Source organism: Mandrillus leucophaeus, unplaced genomic scaffold (genome assembly GCF_000951045.1).
Source record: "Mandrillus leucophaeus isolate KB7577 unplaced genomic scaffold, Mleu.le_1.0 Scaffold835, whole genome shotgun sequence".
Classification (NCBI taxonomy): Eukaryota; Metazoa; Chordata; class Mammalia; order Primates; family Cercopithecidae; genus Mandrillus; species Mandrillus leucophaeus.
Genome location: NW_012109086.1, coordinates 17825 through 33028, shown reverse-complemented (window position 1 = coordinate 33028; position 15204 = coordinate 17825). Strand labels below are relative to the sequence as shown.

At 40.3% G+C, this 15204-nt stretch overlaps 1 protein-coding gene across 5 annotated transcripts in view; it reads right to left on the bottom strand.

Moving 5' to 3' along the window:
* ZBTB44 (zinc finger and BTB domain containing 44) overlaps positions 1-14584 on the bottom strand; it is a 33280-nt gene extending 18696 nt beyond the window's left edge. For 4 of the 5 annotated variants that reach the window (XM_011968261.1, XM_011968262.1, XM_011968263.1 and 1 more), the window contains exon 1: positions 13509-14578. In XM_011968261.1, the coding sequence (XP_011823651.1) occupies positions 13509-14526 (1018 nt within the window). In that variant the 5' untranslated portion in view covers positions 14527-14578. Of the gene's footprint in view, positions 1-13508 lie in introns of all 5 variants that reach the window. The other variant, XM_011968265.1, reaches the window with a different exon arrangement.
* Positions 14585-15204: the final 620 nt, after the last annotated feature.

Here is a 15204-nt window from a genome sequence, read left to right as displayed (position 1 = left end):
TGTATTTCTGCTGCATTTAAAAAACACATTTTTTTTCCTGTTAGTTCTCTCTCTGCCTTGTTTTCTTGAGTGCTCTGGTAATTTTTCAACTGGTTATTGCCCCTGAAAATTATTTGTAGGAAATTGAGTTGCTGAGGTAAGGATACATAAGCCCTTTGCCAGAGAAGTTTTACGTTTGCTTCTGCTAGGTTCCTGGGCAGCATTATCTATATGAGATTCACTGTTTGAGATTCCTTGGCCTACCCACTCAAAGTCTGTGTTGTACCAATCTGTAAGTGGGCCAGCAGTAACGTCTCAGGGATGTGTTTTCCTTTTTCCTTTTCTAGTCTGCTCACTGCCAAGGCAGGTTTTTCTACAGTCCCCTGGAGTTTGGAGGACAGGGAGCAGGTTTAGTTCTGATAGTACTATCCCAAAGGACAATGCAAACGAGCATGCTTTCTCCATGGTATATACTCAGGAATGGAAGTGGTATATATGCAGGAATGGAGCTGCCAGGTCACTGAATACATTTATCTTCAACCTTATTAGAAAACACTAAATTCTTTTCCAAAATGATTGTACTAAATTTGCATCACTGCTAGCAGTATATCAGAGTTGTGTTGCTCCATATCCTTACCAACACTTGGTATTACTGGATCTTAAAATTATTACTAATCAGGTATGTGCTACAATACACACATTAAGCAGGGAGCAGGTTTAGTTCTAATGTAAACCTACTCCCTGCTTAATGTGTGGGGCAACTTTTCAAGACTTTACAACTTTACACGCTCTGAGCTTTGTTTCATTTCTCCTGCTCTTTGAGTTGATCAACCAAAGCCCATTTGTGTTTTGGCAAATATCTTAAAGGCAAAACTGATTTTAGTGCTCTGATGATCTACTTGCCTCCTTGGGCCAGGCTTTCTCCCCTAATTTAACCTTGCAATTCCTTAGCCATCTTTTCAGCTTTTCAAACAGTTTAAAGGTGAGTTTTTAAAAACTTAAAATTTGTTGTTTGTGGTGGGACAGCAGACTCAAACCACCTAGCTTATTCTCATTCGGTAATGAACTCTGCCAATTTCTTTACTGAACACAAATTAGCTGTGTTGCACCAAATGAACAAATCTGAGCCTCTGAGAATTTCGGTCTTTTAACAGCAAACAAGCTTTTGGTTATAATATTTTAATGAAAACGAAAATGTACTAACTGTAACAGTTTGTACACCACCATATACATGTGAACATTTAATAAATATCATCTGCTAATGAACATATGGGATGAAATTTCCTTCTGATGAAAATTTGGAATTTAATACTTAAGTTTCCCTCTTTGGAACACTTGAATTGCTGTCATTAGGAAACAGGTAAATGATCCACTTAAGTATACAATTTTTTAAAAAACTAAATTTTAAGGCATCCAAACTTACTTTATTTAATCACTTGTACTGGAAAATTTGTGACAGGGTTACGTTTTGCCTTGACTTCCTAAATGAAGGTTACCAAATATGAATTATTTTTGTTTCTTGATGACTCACCACAATCCTAACGCTCATTATTATACTGTGTTCTAATACGTGCATATACTCTAAGGCTTTTGAAAATACGCAGGACTATGTGTGTTTACATTCATCCGCAACTGCACCCCCATTCTTTCTGGTCTCCCCATTCCATCCCTTCTGGTGTGTGTGTAGTATTTCTGTGTGTGTCTTTTCTTTCCCCTACTATCAAACGACATTTCCGCTTTTCCCCTACGTCTACTTATGCAACTTATTTCCGGGTTCTTCTGACTCGTTTTTAATCCACATGTAGGACAGAGAACCAGCTAATGCTGCATTTTAAGAAAGAACTGTTTACTTGTCAGTATCTTTCCATTCTCAGTTTTTCCCTTAAAGAAAAGAGAAATAAACATTAACATTTCAATCTGTCCTGGGATAAAAAACTGGAAAAACGCCAGTAATTAAGACTTGGTCCCATGGACATAAAGATCTATTTTACAGTATTCTGAACTTATTCAGAGCACAGACAATATTAAAGCTTATAGGCAAAGCCTTGGCAAAAAAAAATGCCTGGAGTTATGATAAGGTTAGGCGAAGAAGATTGATCTAACCAACATTGGCTTCTCACTATCAGGCAGGCCATACTCTTTCTAGGAGGGAGTGGACTCTTGGTGAGGTGAGAATAAAAACCACACTGTCTGGGGCTGATTCTAGAACCTTCAAAGGTTTGTTTAAAAAGCTGGTCTAAAAGAACTAAAACGCAGCACAAGATCCATCTAAGTACATGGTCCTTCTTAAAACAAATCCATCTCTGCATTCTAAAATGTCTAGATCCCCTAATTCAATGGACAGTGAGCACGCAAAGCAAAGCAAAACTACTTTCCCTCACTCATGGCTACTGAATGCACCAACAGCTAAAAATGAAAGCCATTCCAAGCTAAATGAGTTAAAACAGACTCTTAGAATTCTATGTATACTGTGGAGGTAAACACATAGTGTTATATCACTTACGCAACTATCAGCAAAAAATAAATTTTGTGTAACTCTTTTTCTTGAAATGATGGTTTTTGCAAACAACGCAAGTAATCATATGAATTGGAATTTCAGTTAAACTGATTTAACAGCAGAATATACACACACACGTATATATACACACACACATATATACACACATATATGTGCACAATATTACTTTCCTGAGGTGACAGTGATGTTTCTTAAATTCTTAAAATGAAGTTTCCTTTCTACCCTATAGAGATTCTGTTCTCAGTGGTAGTGAGAGGCTAAGAATTCTGGTCAGATGGTTTTCACCTTGTGAAACAGTAAAACTGATTCACAGAGACAATCAGCTTTGTACAGTTAAGGGCTAGCTTATCAAGACTGAGTCCACTCTCTCCCCAATTACAAGTGCTGTATGATAGCTTCTGTTGCATCAAACTCAAGTTGCTGCTGCCACTGTTTAGGTATTCAAGACACTTACAAAGATCCCTTTGGAAAAGTAATTACAGTGGTCATCTCCTATTGAGTATTTACCATGTGCCAGGCATTGTTCTAAAAGGTTTTCAATATAAGATCTCACTTCACACTTGAAAAAGAAAAGCATCTTCTAACATTCAGAAACAGGCTTGGCACTCACTTGGGGTGGGGCCTGGTCCTTACAGCCATAGTATTCTCCTGGGGAACACATAAACAGTCTCAGGAAACAACAGAAGATCAAGTCACTCTGTGATCCTTATTACAGTGAGACTAAAAAATACTTTTATTTGTGCAATCACAAACATGCCAGTCATCCCCATCTATCTCCAGCTAAACAGTCACTACTGCTATAGATTCACTTTAGTCTGCATTCCTAGGTAATATTTATAAAGATATTCAGTAATAGAAATCTCTCTCCTTTCTGACATCACCAGTCCTGAGCAAACCTCACTTCCTTGAACCCTCCCTGACAGAGAGTAAGCATCCCTGAAATCACCCAATACAAGGCCAAATCCTGTGCTAAGGCCTTTTTAACACCTTCTTACTGAGAACCAGCCCTAAAAAACCCATGGTGGATAATCACCCTTGCTGCAAATGAGCAACAAACTCAACTTGTTCAATCATAGGTGGTCTTTGGCTATAGGGCCCTGGCAGAAATGAAGATCCACTGAGATTCAACTAAAAGCCCTTGTTGCTTCGTCCTGGGATCCTTGATGAGAAGGCAGATATAAAATCCCTTTTGAGGTGCCACCTGCCCTTGCTGGGATGTAAGTTCATGCTGAATTAAGCTCAAATAGTTCAATGAAGGCCTTCACTGTCAGGTTTGCTTTGTTTTCCTAGAAACAGTTTTTCGAAAATATTTTGGTTATTCAGATTGTGTTGCTCTTTGGTGAAATTGTTTTCTAGACTAACACCTGCTCTGAAGATCATCTGCCTGCCTGCCTACCGTGTTTACAGTCTACAAGAGAAATAAACTATAACGAGGGGATGAACATAGGTTGGATTAGTTCATCTGAACTGGCCCTGGAGGCCAAGTTCAGATCTTTGACTGGCAAAACCATTTCAAAACTTTACAAGGTGTAACACAGAGGAACTGTGAAAACGTTACGGTAACGACAGAAGCCGGTGAGGGAAAATAAAAAACAAAAAACAAAAAAACCCCACATATTTCATAATTATATGATATCATAACACCACTGATATAAAATATCCAGAATACGCAATTATTAATATTAACAGTGGTTTGCCTAGGAGTGGGGATGGGGTTAGAAAGGACTAGGGAGTCATGTTTTTAAGTACCAAGGCACAACCTAAAACCAGCAGTCTTTTTTCTCCTTTAAATGTGTTGTATTTATTGCTTTTATTTGCTGCAAGTTAAGGATACTGAATTTTACACCCTTTCCATGGGCAAGGGGCAACAAAGGGAACCTAAAACAGCAGGTAAAATCCTATCTGAACTAATTTCACGGATAATCAAATTATTATTTTGAAAATTTGAATATACTAAACATTATATTCTCCCCATTACTAGAAAGACGAGACACCTCTCAGAGATGTTCTTTAACAAATTAGTAAGTAAAATTAAGTCCTCTTATAGAACTTACAGTGGAAAAAGTACCATGCGCATTTTGCTTTTCTCCCTCTCAAATTTATTGACTGCCTTCAATCCCCCAAGGAATTTACTTTTTTTCTGTACGGTTTTGTTTTAGTATGCAAGTTTGGAGTTAATAAAGTTTGGTGAGAGTGACTAGTACATGTGCCATGATGGCAAGGAAAAAGAATCACATTGGAGTCGGGCATGGTGGCTCACGCCTGTAATCTCAGCACTTTGGGAGGCTGAGGCAGGCAGATCACTTGAGGTCAGGAGTTTGAGACCAGCCTGGCCCACATGGTGAAACTCCGTCTCTACTAAAAACACAAAAATTAGCCAGGCGTGTTGGCAGGTACCTGTAATCCCAGCTATTCGGGAGGCTGAGGCAGGAGAATCACTTGAACTCAGGAGGCGGAGGCTGCAGTGAGCTAAAATCACACCACAGCACTCCAGCCTGAGCAACAGGGCAAGATCCTGGCTCAAAAAACCACAAAAAACAAAAACAAAAAAACACAAGAAACAAACCACACTGGGATTATCTGATTATATGATATTCACATCAGAGTGGTTCCCACGTCCGCCTTATAGAATCCTTTTATAATAATATATAGGTAACAGATTCTACTTATATAACTGAAAGGTTTGTTCTACTCATTAACTCTTGTTAATAACATCATAAAGGGCTGGGCACAGTGGCTCATGCCTGTAATCCCAGCACTTTGGGAGGCTGAGGTGAGTGGCTCACTTGAGGTAAGGAGTTTGAGACCAACTTGGCCCACATGGTGAAACTCCGTCTCTATTAAAAATACAAATATTAGCCAGGTGTGGTGGTGTGTGCCTGTAGTCCCAGCTACTTGGGAGGCTGAGGCAGGAGAATTGCTTGAACCTGGGAGGCAGAGGTTATAGTGAGCTGTGATCATGCTACTGCATTCCAGCCTGGGTGACAGAGCGAGACTCAGTCTCAAACAAAAACAAAACTATCATAAAGGCAAAACCTGAACTGATTATATATACTTGGGAGTGGTAAAGAATAACTATTTCACATGCCTAACTAAGTATCTTAGATGTTTAGATAAATATTTGGGTTTCTACTTTCTTAAATGATTAAAATTATAATTATTCAGTAGGCAGTTTGTTATTCAGAAGGTACCAAGGTGTTTTCAATTACTTACTCTGGTAGTTTACTAAAAACATGGCTGTATCAACAAATAGCTATGATTTCTTCAAATTAAATCTTTTGTTGGATGTGTGTTCATGTAAATTCTGCAAAACTATTTTGACCCCAATTCAGGAATATGAACTTCAGTGGTTGCTGTGGATGAAATTATTTCTCCCAAAAAGACACTACGTTTTGGCTGCTGGCAAGATGACTGAATAGGAACAGCTCCAGTCTGCAGCTCCCAGTGAGACCGACACAGAAGGCGGGTGTCTGCATTTCCAATGAGGCACCCTGTTCATCTCACTGGGACTAGTTAGGCAGCGGGTGCAGCCCACAGAGGGCGAGCAGAAGCAGGGTGGGGCATCACCTCACCCAGGAAGTTTTTGCAATTCACAGACCAGGAGATTCCCTCGTGTGCTACATCACCAGGGCCCTGGGTTTCAAGCACAAAACCAGGTGGCTAGTTTGGGCAGACACCAAGCTAGCTCTTCTTTTTTTGTATGCCAGTGGTGCCTGGAACCCCAGCGAGACAGAACCATTCACTCCCCTGCAAAGGGGGCTGAAGCCAGGGAGCCAAGTGGTCTTACTCAGCAGGTCCCACTCCCACAGAGCCCAGCAAGCTAAGAACCACTGGCTTGATATTCTCACTGCCAGCACAGCAGTCTGAAGTTGACCTGGGACGATCAAGCTTGGTCGGGGGAGGGGCAGCCACCATCACTGAGGCTCGAGTAGGTGGTCTTCCCCTGACACTGCTAAAAAGGCCTGGAAGTTCCGACTGGGCAGAACTCAGCACGGTGCGGCACGGCGGCTGTGGCCAGGCAGCCTCTTTAGATTCCTCTTCACTGGGCAGGGCATCTCTGAAAGAAAGACAGCAGCCCCAGTCAGGGGCTTACAGATAAAAATCCCATCTCACTGGGACAGAGCACCTGGGGGAAGGGGCGGTTGTGGGCGCAGCTTCAGTGGACTTAAACGTCCCTGCCTGCAGGTTCTGAAGAGAGCAGTGGATACTGACAAGGGGGGGTTCTACCAGCACAGCACTCAACCTCTGCTAAGGGTCCGACCGCCTCCTCAAGTGGGTCCCTGACCCCCGTGCCTCCTGACTGGGAGAGACCTCCCAACAGGGGTGACAGTCACTTCATACAGGAGAGCTCCAGCTGGCATCAGGCTGGTGCCCCTCTGGAATGAAGCTTCCAGAGGAAGGAGCAGGCAGCAATCTTTGCTGTTCTGCAGCCTCTGCTGGTGATACCCAGGCAAATGGGTTTGGAGTGGACCTCCAGGAAACTGCAGCAGACCTTCAAAAGAGGGGCCTGTTAGAAGAAAAACTAACAAACAGAAAGCAATGACATCAACATCAACAAATAAAACCTCCACACAGAAACCCCATCCAAACCCATCCCAAGGTCATCAGCCTCAAAGATCAAAGGTAGATAAATCCACCAAGATGAGGAAAAACCAGCGCAAAAATGCTGAAAATTCCAAAAACCAGAATGCCTCTTCTCCAATGATTGCAACTCCTCTCCAGCAAGGGCACAAAACTGGACAGAGAATGAATCTTATAAATCGACAGAAGTAGGTTTCAGAAGGTGGGTAATAACAAACTCCTCTGCGCTAACGGAGCATGTTCTATCTAACCCAATGCAAGGAAGCTAAGAACCTTGACAAAAGGTTATAGGAATTGCTAACTAGAATAACCAGTTTACAGAAGAACATAAATGACCTGATAGAGCTGAAAAACACAGCATGAGCACTTCACGAAGCATATACAATTATCAACAGCTGAATGGATCAAGCGGAAAAAAAGTATCAGAGAATGAAGACAGACTTACTGAAATGAGGCATGAAGACAGGATTAGAGAAAAAAAGATTGAAGAGGAACAAACAAAACCTCCAAGCAATATGGGACTACGTGAAAAGACCAAACCTACGATTGATTAGGGCCCCTGAAAGTGACAGGGAGAAATGAATTAAATTGGAAACAAATTCAGGATATTATCCAGGACAACTTCCCCAACCTAGCAAGACAGGCCAACATTCAAATTCAGGAAATACAGAGAACACCACTAAGATACTCCTCAAGAAGAGCAATCCCAGGAGACATAATCGTCAGATTCTCCAAGGTTGAAATGAAGGAAAAATGTTAAGGGCAGTCAGAGAGAAAGGTCAGGTGACCTACAAAGGGAAGCCATCAGACTAACAGTGGATCGCTCTGCAGAGAGTGGGGGCCAATATTCAAATTCTTAAAGAATTTTCAACCCAGAATTTCATATCCAGACAAAGTTTCATAAGTGAAGGAGAAATAAAATCCTTTACAGACAAGCAAATGCTGAGGGATTTTGTAACCACCAGGCTTGCCTTACAAGAGCTCCTGAAGGAAGCACTAAATATGGAAAGAAAAAACTAGTACCAGCCACTGCAAAAACACACCAAAATACAAAGACCAATGACACCATAAAGAAACTGCATCAACTAATGTGCAAAATAAACAGCTAGCATCATGATGACAGGATCAAATTTGCATATAACAATATTAACCTTAAATGTAAATGGGCTAAATGCCCCAATTAAAAGACACAGACTGACAAATTGGATAAAGAGTCAAGACCCATCGGTGTGCTGTGTTCAGGAGACTCATCTCACATGGGTCAAAGACACACACAGACTCAAAATAAAGGGATGGAGGAATATTTACCAAGCAAATGAAAAGGAAAAAAAAAGTGGGGGTTGCAATCATAGTCTCTGATAAAACAGTCTTTAAACCAACAAAGATCAAAAAAGACAAAGAAGGGCATTACATAATGGCAAAGGGATCAACGCAACAAGAAGAGCTAACTATCCTAAATATATACGTACCCAATACAGGAGCACCCAGATTCATAAAACAAGTTCTTAGAGACCTACAAAGAGACTCAGATTCCCACACAATAACAGTGGGAGACTTGAACACCCCACTGTCAATATTAGACAGATCAACGAGACAGAAAATTAACAAGGATATTCAGGACTTGAACTTAGCTCTGGACCAAGCAGACCTAATAGACAGCTACAGAACTCTCCACCACAAATCAACAGAATATATATTCTTCTCAGTACCACACAGCACTTACTCTAAAACAGACCACATAATTGGAAGCAAATGCAAAAGAACGGAAATCATAACAGCCTCTCAGACCACAGTGCAATCAAATTACAACTCAGGATTAGGAAACTCACTCAAAACTGCACAACTACAGGGAACTAAACAACCTGCTCCTGAATGACCACTAGGTAAATAACGAAATTAAGGCAGAAATAACAAAGTTCTCTGAAACCAATGAGAACAAAGAGACAACGTACCAGAATCTCTGGGATATGCTACAAGCAGTGTTGAGAGGAAAATTTACAGCACTAAATGCTCACATCAGACAGTGGGAAAGATGTAAAATCCACACCCTAACATCACAATTAAAAGAACTAGAGAAGCAAGAGCAAACAAATTCAAAAGCTAGCAGAAGACAATAAATAACTAAGAACAGAGCAGAACCAAAAGAGATAGACACATGAAAAACCCTTCAAAAAATTAATGAATACAGGAACTGTTTTTGAAAAGATTAACAAAATAGATAGACTGCTAGTCAGATTAATAAAAAGAGAGAGAATAATCAAATAGACACAATAAAAAATGATAAAAGGGATATCATCACTGATCCCACAGAAATACAGACTATCATCAGAGAATACTGTAAACACCTGTATGCAAATAAACTAGAAAATCAAGAAGAAATGGATACATTCCTGGACCATACACCCTCCCAAGACTAAACTAGGAAGAAGTCGAATCTCTGAATAGACTAATAACAAGTTCTGAAATTGAAGCAGAACCTCAAAAAAAAAAAAAAATTTCAACACTCCTTCATGTTAAAAACTCTCCTGAAATAGCCTACCAACCAAAAAAAGCCTAGGACCAGACAGACTCACAGCCGAATTCTACCAGAGGTACGAAGAGAACCTGGTATCATTCCTTCTGAAACCATTCCCAACAACAGAAAAAGAGGGACTCCTCCCTAACTCATTTTATGAGGCCAGCAACATCCTGATGCCAAAACCTGGCAGAGGGACAACAACAAAAAAGAAAATTTCAGGGCGATGTCCCTGATGAACATCGATGTGAAAATCCTCAATAAAATACTGGCAAACTGAATCCAGCAGAACATCAAAAAGCTTATCCACCAGGATCGAGTTGGCTTCATGCCTGGAACGCAAGGCTGGTTCAACATATGCAAATCAATAAACGTAATCCATCACATAAGACAGAACCAATGACAAAAACCACAATTATCTCAATAGACACAGAAAAGGTCTCCGATAAAATTCAACACCCCTGGCCGGGTGCAGTGGCTCACAACTGTAACCCCAGCACTCTGGGGAGCTGAGGCGGGAGGATCACGAGGTCAAGACATCAAGACAATCCTGGCCAACATGGTGAAATCCCATCTCTACTAAAAAAACAAAAATTAGCTGAGTGTGGTGGCACGCCTCTGTAGTCCCAGCTACTCGGGAGGCTGAGGTAGGGGAACTGCTTGAACCCGGGAGGGGGACGTTGCAGTGCGTGTCACTGCACTCCAGCCTGGTGACAGAATGAGACTCTGTCTCAAAAAAAAAAAAATAATAAAATAAAAAATAAAAATAAATTAAAAATAAATTTTAAAAATTCAACACCTCTTCATGCTAAAAACTCTCAATAAACTAGGTATTGATGGAACATATCTCAAAATAATAAGAGCTATTTATGACAAACCCATAGCCAGTATCATACTGAATGAGTAAAAGCAGAAAGCGTTCCCTTTGAAAACTGGCACAAGACAAGGATGCCCTCTCTCACCACCCCTATTCAACACAGTACTGAAGTTCTGGCCACAGCAATCAGCCAAGAGAAAGAAAGAGTATTCAAATAGGAAGAGAGGAAGTCAAGGGTATTCAAATAAGAAGGGAGAAAGTCAAATTGTCTCTGTTTGCAGATGACATGATTGTATATTTAGAAAACCCCACTGTCTCAGCCCCAAAACTCCTTAAAGCTGATAAACAATTTCAGCAAAATCTCAGGATACAAAATCAATGTGCAAAAATCACAAGTATTCCTATACACCAATAATAGACAAGCAGAGAGCCAAATTATGAGTGAACTCCCATTCACAATTGCTACAAAGAAAACAAAATACCCAAAACCACAACTCACAAGGGATGTGAAGTATCTCTTCAAGGAGAACTACAAATCACTGCTCAAGGAAATAAGAGAGGACACAAACAAATGGAAAAAAATTCCATGCTCATGGATAGGAAGAATCAGTATTGTGAAAATGGTCATACTGCCCAAAGTAATTTATAGATCCAATGCTATTCCCATCAAGCTACCACTGACTTTCTACACAGAACCAAAAAACACTACTTTAAATTTCATATGGAAACAAAAAAGAGCCCACATAGCCAAGACAACCCTAAGAAAAAAGAACAAAGCTGGAGGCATCATGCTACCTGACTTTATACTACAAGTCTACAGTAACCAAAACAGCATGGTACTGGTACCAAAACAGAGATATAGACCAATGGAACAGAACAGAGGCCTCAGAAATAACACCACACATCTACAACCATCTGATCTTCGACAAACCTGACAAAAACAATCAATGGGGAAAGGATTCCCTACTTAATAAATGGTGCTGGGAAAACTGGCTAACCATACGCAGAAAACTGAAACTGGACCCCTTCCTTACACCTTATACAAAAATTAACTCGATGGATTAAATACTTAAACGTAAGACCTAAAACTATAAAAACCCTAGAAGAAAACATAGGCAATACCATTCAGGACACAGGCATGGGCAAAGACTTTATGACTAAAGCACCAAAAGCAATTGCAACAAAAGCCAAAACTGACAAATGGAACCCAATTAAACAAAAGAGCTTCTGCACAGCAAAAGAAACTATCATCAGAGTGACCAGGCAATCTACAGAATGGGAGAAAATTTTTGCAATCTATCCATCTGACAAAGGTCTAATATCCAGAATCTACAAAGAACTTAAACAAATTTACAAGAAAAAAATAAACAATCCCATCAAAAAGTGGGCGAAGGATATGAACAGACACTTCTCAAAAGAAGACATTTATGCAGCCAACAAACATACGAAAAAAAGCTCATCATCACTGGTCATCGGAGAAATGCAAATCAAAACCACAATGAGATACCATCTCACACCAGTTAGAATGGCGATCATTAAAAAGTCTGGAAACAACAGATGCTGGAGGATGTGGAGAAACAGGAACACTTTTACACTGTTGGGAGTGTAAATTAGTTCAACCATTGTGGAAGACAGTGTGGCGATTCCTCAAGGATCTGGAACTAGAAATATCATTTGACCCAGTAATCCAAATACTGGGCATACACCCAAAGGATTATAAATCATTCTACTATAAAGACACATGTGCATGTATGTTTACTGTGACACGATTCCCAATAGCAAAGACTTTGAACCAACCCAAATGGCCTTTAATGATAGACTGGATAAAGAAAATGTGGCACATATACACCATGAAATACTATGCAACCATAAAAAATGAGTCCCTTTGCAGGGACACGGATGAAGCTGGAAACCATCATTCTCAGCAAACTTACACAAGAACAGAAAACCAAACACCACATGTTCTCACTCATAAGTGGGGGCTGAACAATGAGAATCCATGGACACGGGGAGGGGAATATCACACAACGGGGCCTGTTGAGGGGGTGGGGGGCTAGGGGAGAGATAGCATTAGGGTAAATACCTAATACAGACGAAGGGTTGATGGGTGCAGCAAACCACCATGCCATGTATACCTATGTAACAAAACTGAACGTTCTGCATGCGTACCCCAGAACTTGAATTAAAAAAAAGAAAAAGAAAAAAATACTGCCAGAGAAAACAACTATAAATCATTTTATTTTCAATCTAAAAAGATAAATAAATAATAAAGAAAAAATAAATAAAACTCTGCTACAGTTAAGTTACTGCAGAAGGGATTCCTTTACCTGCACTTAAATGCAACCCCTACTGAAACCAGGATTCAAGGCTCTTCACAGCCTGCACTCAACCACTCCTTTTTATCTTATCTCCTGCTATTGTCTACACTTTCAGGCATCTGTGCTTATTTACATCATTTTGCACTGAATTCACTGTTTACCAAACACACAATGCTCTTCCATACCTGTGTTTACATATATGCGCTGCTGTTTTTTACATGTTTTCACAGAAATGACGTTCCCATGCTTGGGTAAACTCTTACTTATTGCATAAGACCCAACTCAAACATATAGTGTTAACTTGCTCTTTCCTTTGTTACAACCATACTACTTTGTTCACACCTCCAGATGAGCACTTTTAATAGTTCACTGTAATAATTTACTTACATATCTGCTTCCCCAATTAGATGATTAACCTCTTCATTGCAGGGACTATGTGTTTTTCTTTATGTATCACCAATGTTTGCTTGGCACATGGTAAGGTAAGTTTTCAATACATATTTTAATAAAGAATAAAACACAAACTGGATTTAACTGTTTTTTTTTTTTGTATCTGCCTTTGTCCCACCAGATATTATTCAATTATTTTTATTTTCCCTAATGTGCAACTTGTAAAAAATAAATGATAGTACTAATAGCATCTCAAGCAAATCCAGTTATCATGTTTTACTCTTCTCTATATTTCCTGTATGACCGAGCACACAACTTTTTATCTAACAGGAACTTAAAAACGTCTGAATTGACTTTATAGCACCAAGAAAAACACAGAAGACATTATACCTATAGAGGAAGACTGTGGACTAATCAGAAGGTCCTCTTGGACTTGCTCACTTCCTGGAACTGTCTGCTGATCACTCAGGGAACTCTGAGATGCACTGACAGGCTGGGACACTTCCTCATGGACCTCCTCGTCACTTAACCTTTCTACTTTGACCCGGACATCTTCTTCGGTACCTAAAGGCAAGGTAGTTTTTGTGCTCTCACAAGTCACATAATCAGCCATTCTTCTACCGGTCTCAGATGGGCCAGGTAATTCTAAAGTCCGGGTATTTTCTGCTTGCTTAACTTTCTCAGGCTGAATCCTTCGATCAATTCCAAAAGGAAAAGTCCAGGGAAAAGCTAAGGAAGAGTCAACTGGTTGGTTTCGATTTTCTGAGTAGGAAGCTGAAGAATTCAATACCTGGGGTGAACTTGTTTGTGTGCTACACTTTACAGGACTTTCAGGAGACATAACAATGTAGCTTTTGCGCTTTCTCCGGGATTCTCGGCAGACAGGAATCGTTCTTTCTACCACACTGCACTCTGAGGACACGGGAGAAATGCTCCCATCTCGAGAAGTAAAATTGCAGTTAGAATTATTTTCTTGTCCAGCATCTAGACCCTTTTCGGGTTGGCTGTTAGGTGTATTCCATAAAATGCTTGATTTCATGAACTCTGAGCAAGTGCTGGCAACACTGAACATTTGCATATAGCTGGCTGCTGCTAGAACATCAATAATATTTTCTGTGTTAATTGATAGAGTGGCTGTGTAAGCATATTCTAAAAGAGGTATAAAGCCAGTCACTGTAACATGATGCAGATCCAACACATTCTTGTTCTCATCCTCGGCTTGGCCTACAAGTTTGGTGCGAAAGAAATCACTGCAAGCTGCTAGTACCACCTTATGTGCCCGGAAGATTTTGTCCTGGACACGAATAGTGATATCACAAAAATGTCCATCATTTCGCAGCATATTTAGCTTTCCAAGCATTTCCTGGCTGTGGGAAGAGGAGCTATGAGTAAACGTTTTCACACCCATCTTTTACTTCCTCTTCTACAGATGCTCTTCAAGGATGCAAATGAATCAGAAATGTCCTAAAAAATACATAAAATAAAGCATTAATTGATATTTTAGTAGTTTAAATAAAATGTGATTTAGATCATTTTCATGTGGCCACCGCACTAAATTAAAAAGCTGAAAGATGGTAGTGAGAGAGAAACTTCAAGGTAGGAACTGTAAAGAAATATATTCTCCTTATCTGCCTTCCGAATTGTCCAACCAATGAAGTCTGTGAACCAATGTTTTTGTTTTGTTTTGTTTTGTTTTGAGACAGAGTCTCGCTCTGACACCCAGGATGGAGTGCAGAGGAGTGGTCTTGGATCACTGCAACCTCCGCCTTCCGGGTTCAAGCAATTCTCCTGCCTCAGCCTCCTGAGTAGCTGGGATTACAGGCACTCGCCATCATGCCTGGCTAATTTTTGTATTTTTGTAGAGATGGGGTTTCACCATGTTGGCCAGGCTGGTCTTGAACTCTTGATCTCAGGTGATAGGCCCGCCTCGGCCTCTCAAAATGCTGGGATTACAGGCGTGAGCCACCACGTCCGACCTGTGAACCAATGTTTTAATGAGCTGCAGGCTGCAACAGTTTGTAAACAGTGACAATTGCAGAGTGTCTTCTATGTACCAGACAGTATTTGAAATGTTTCACATTTAATA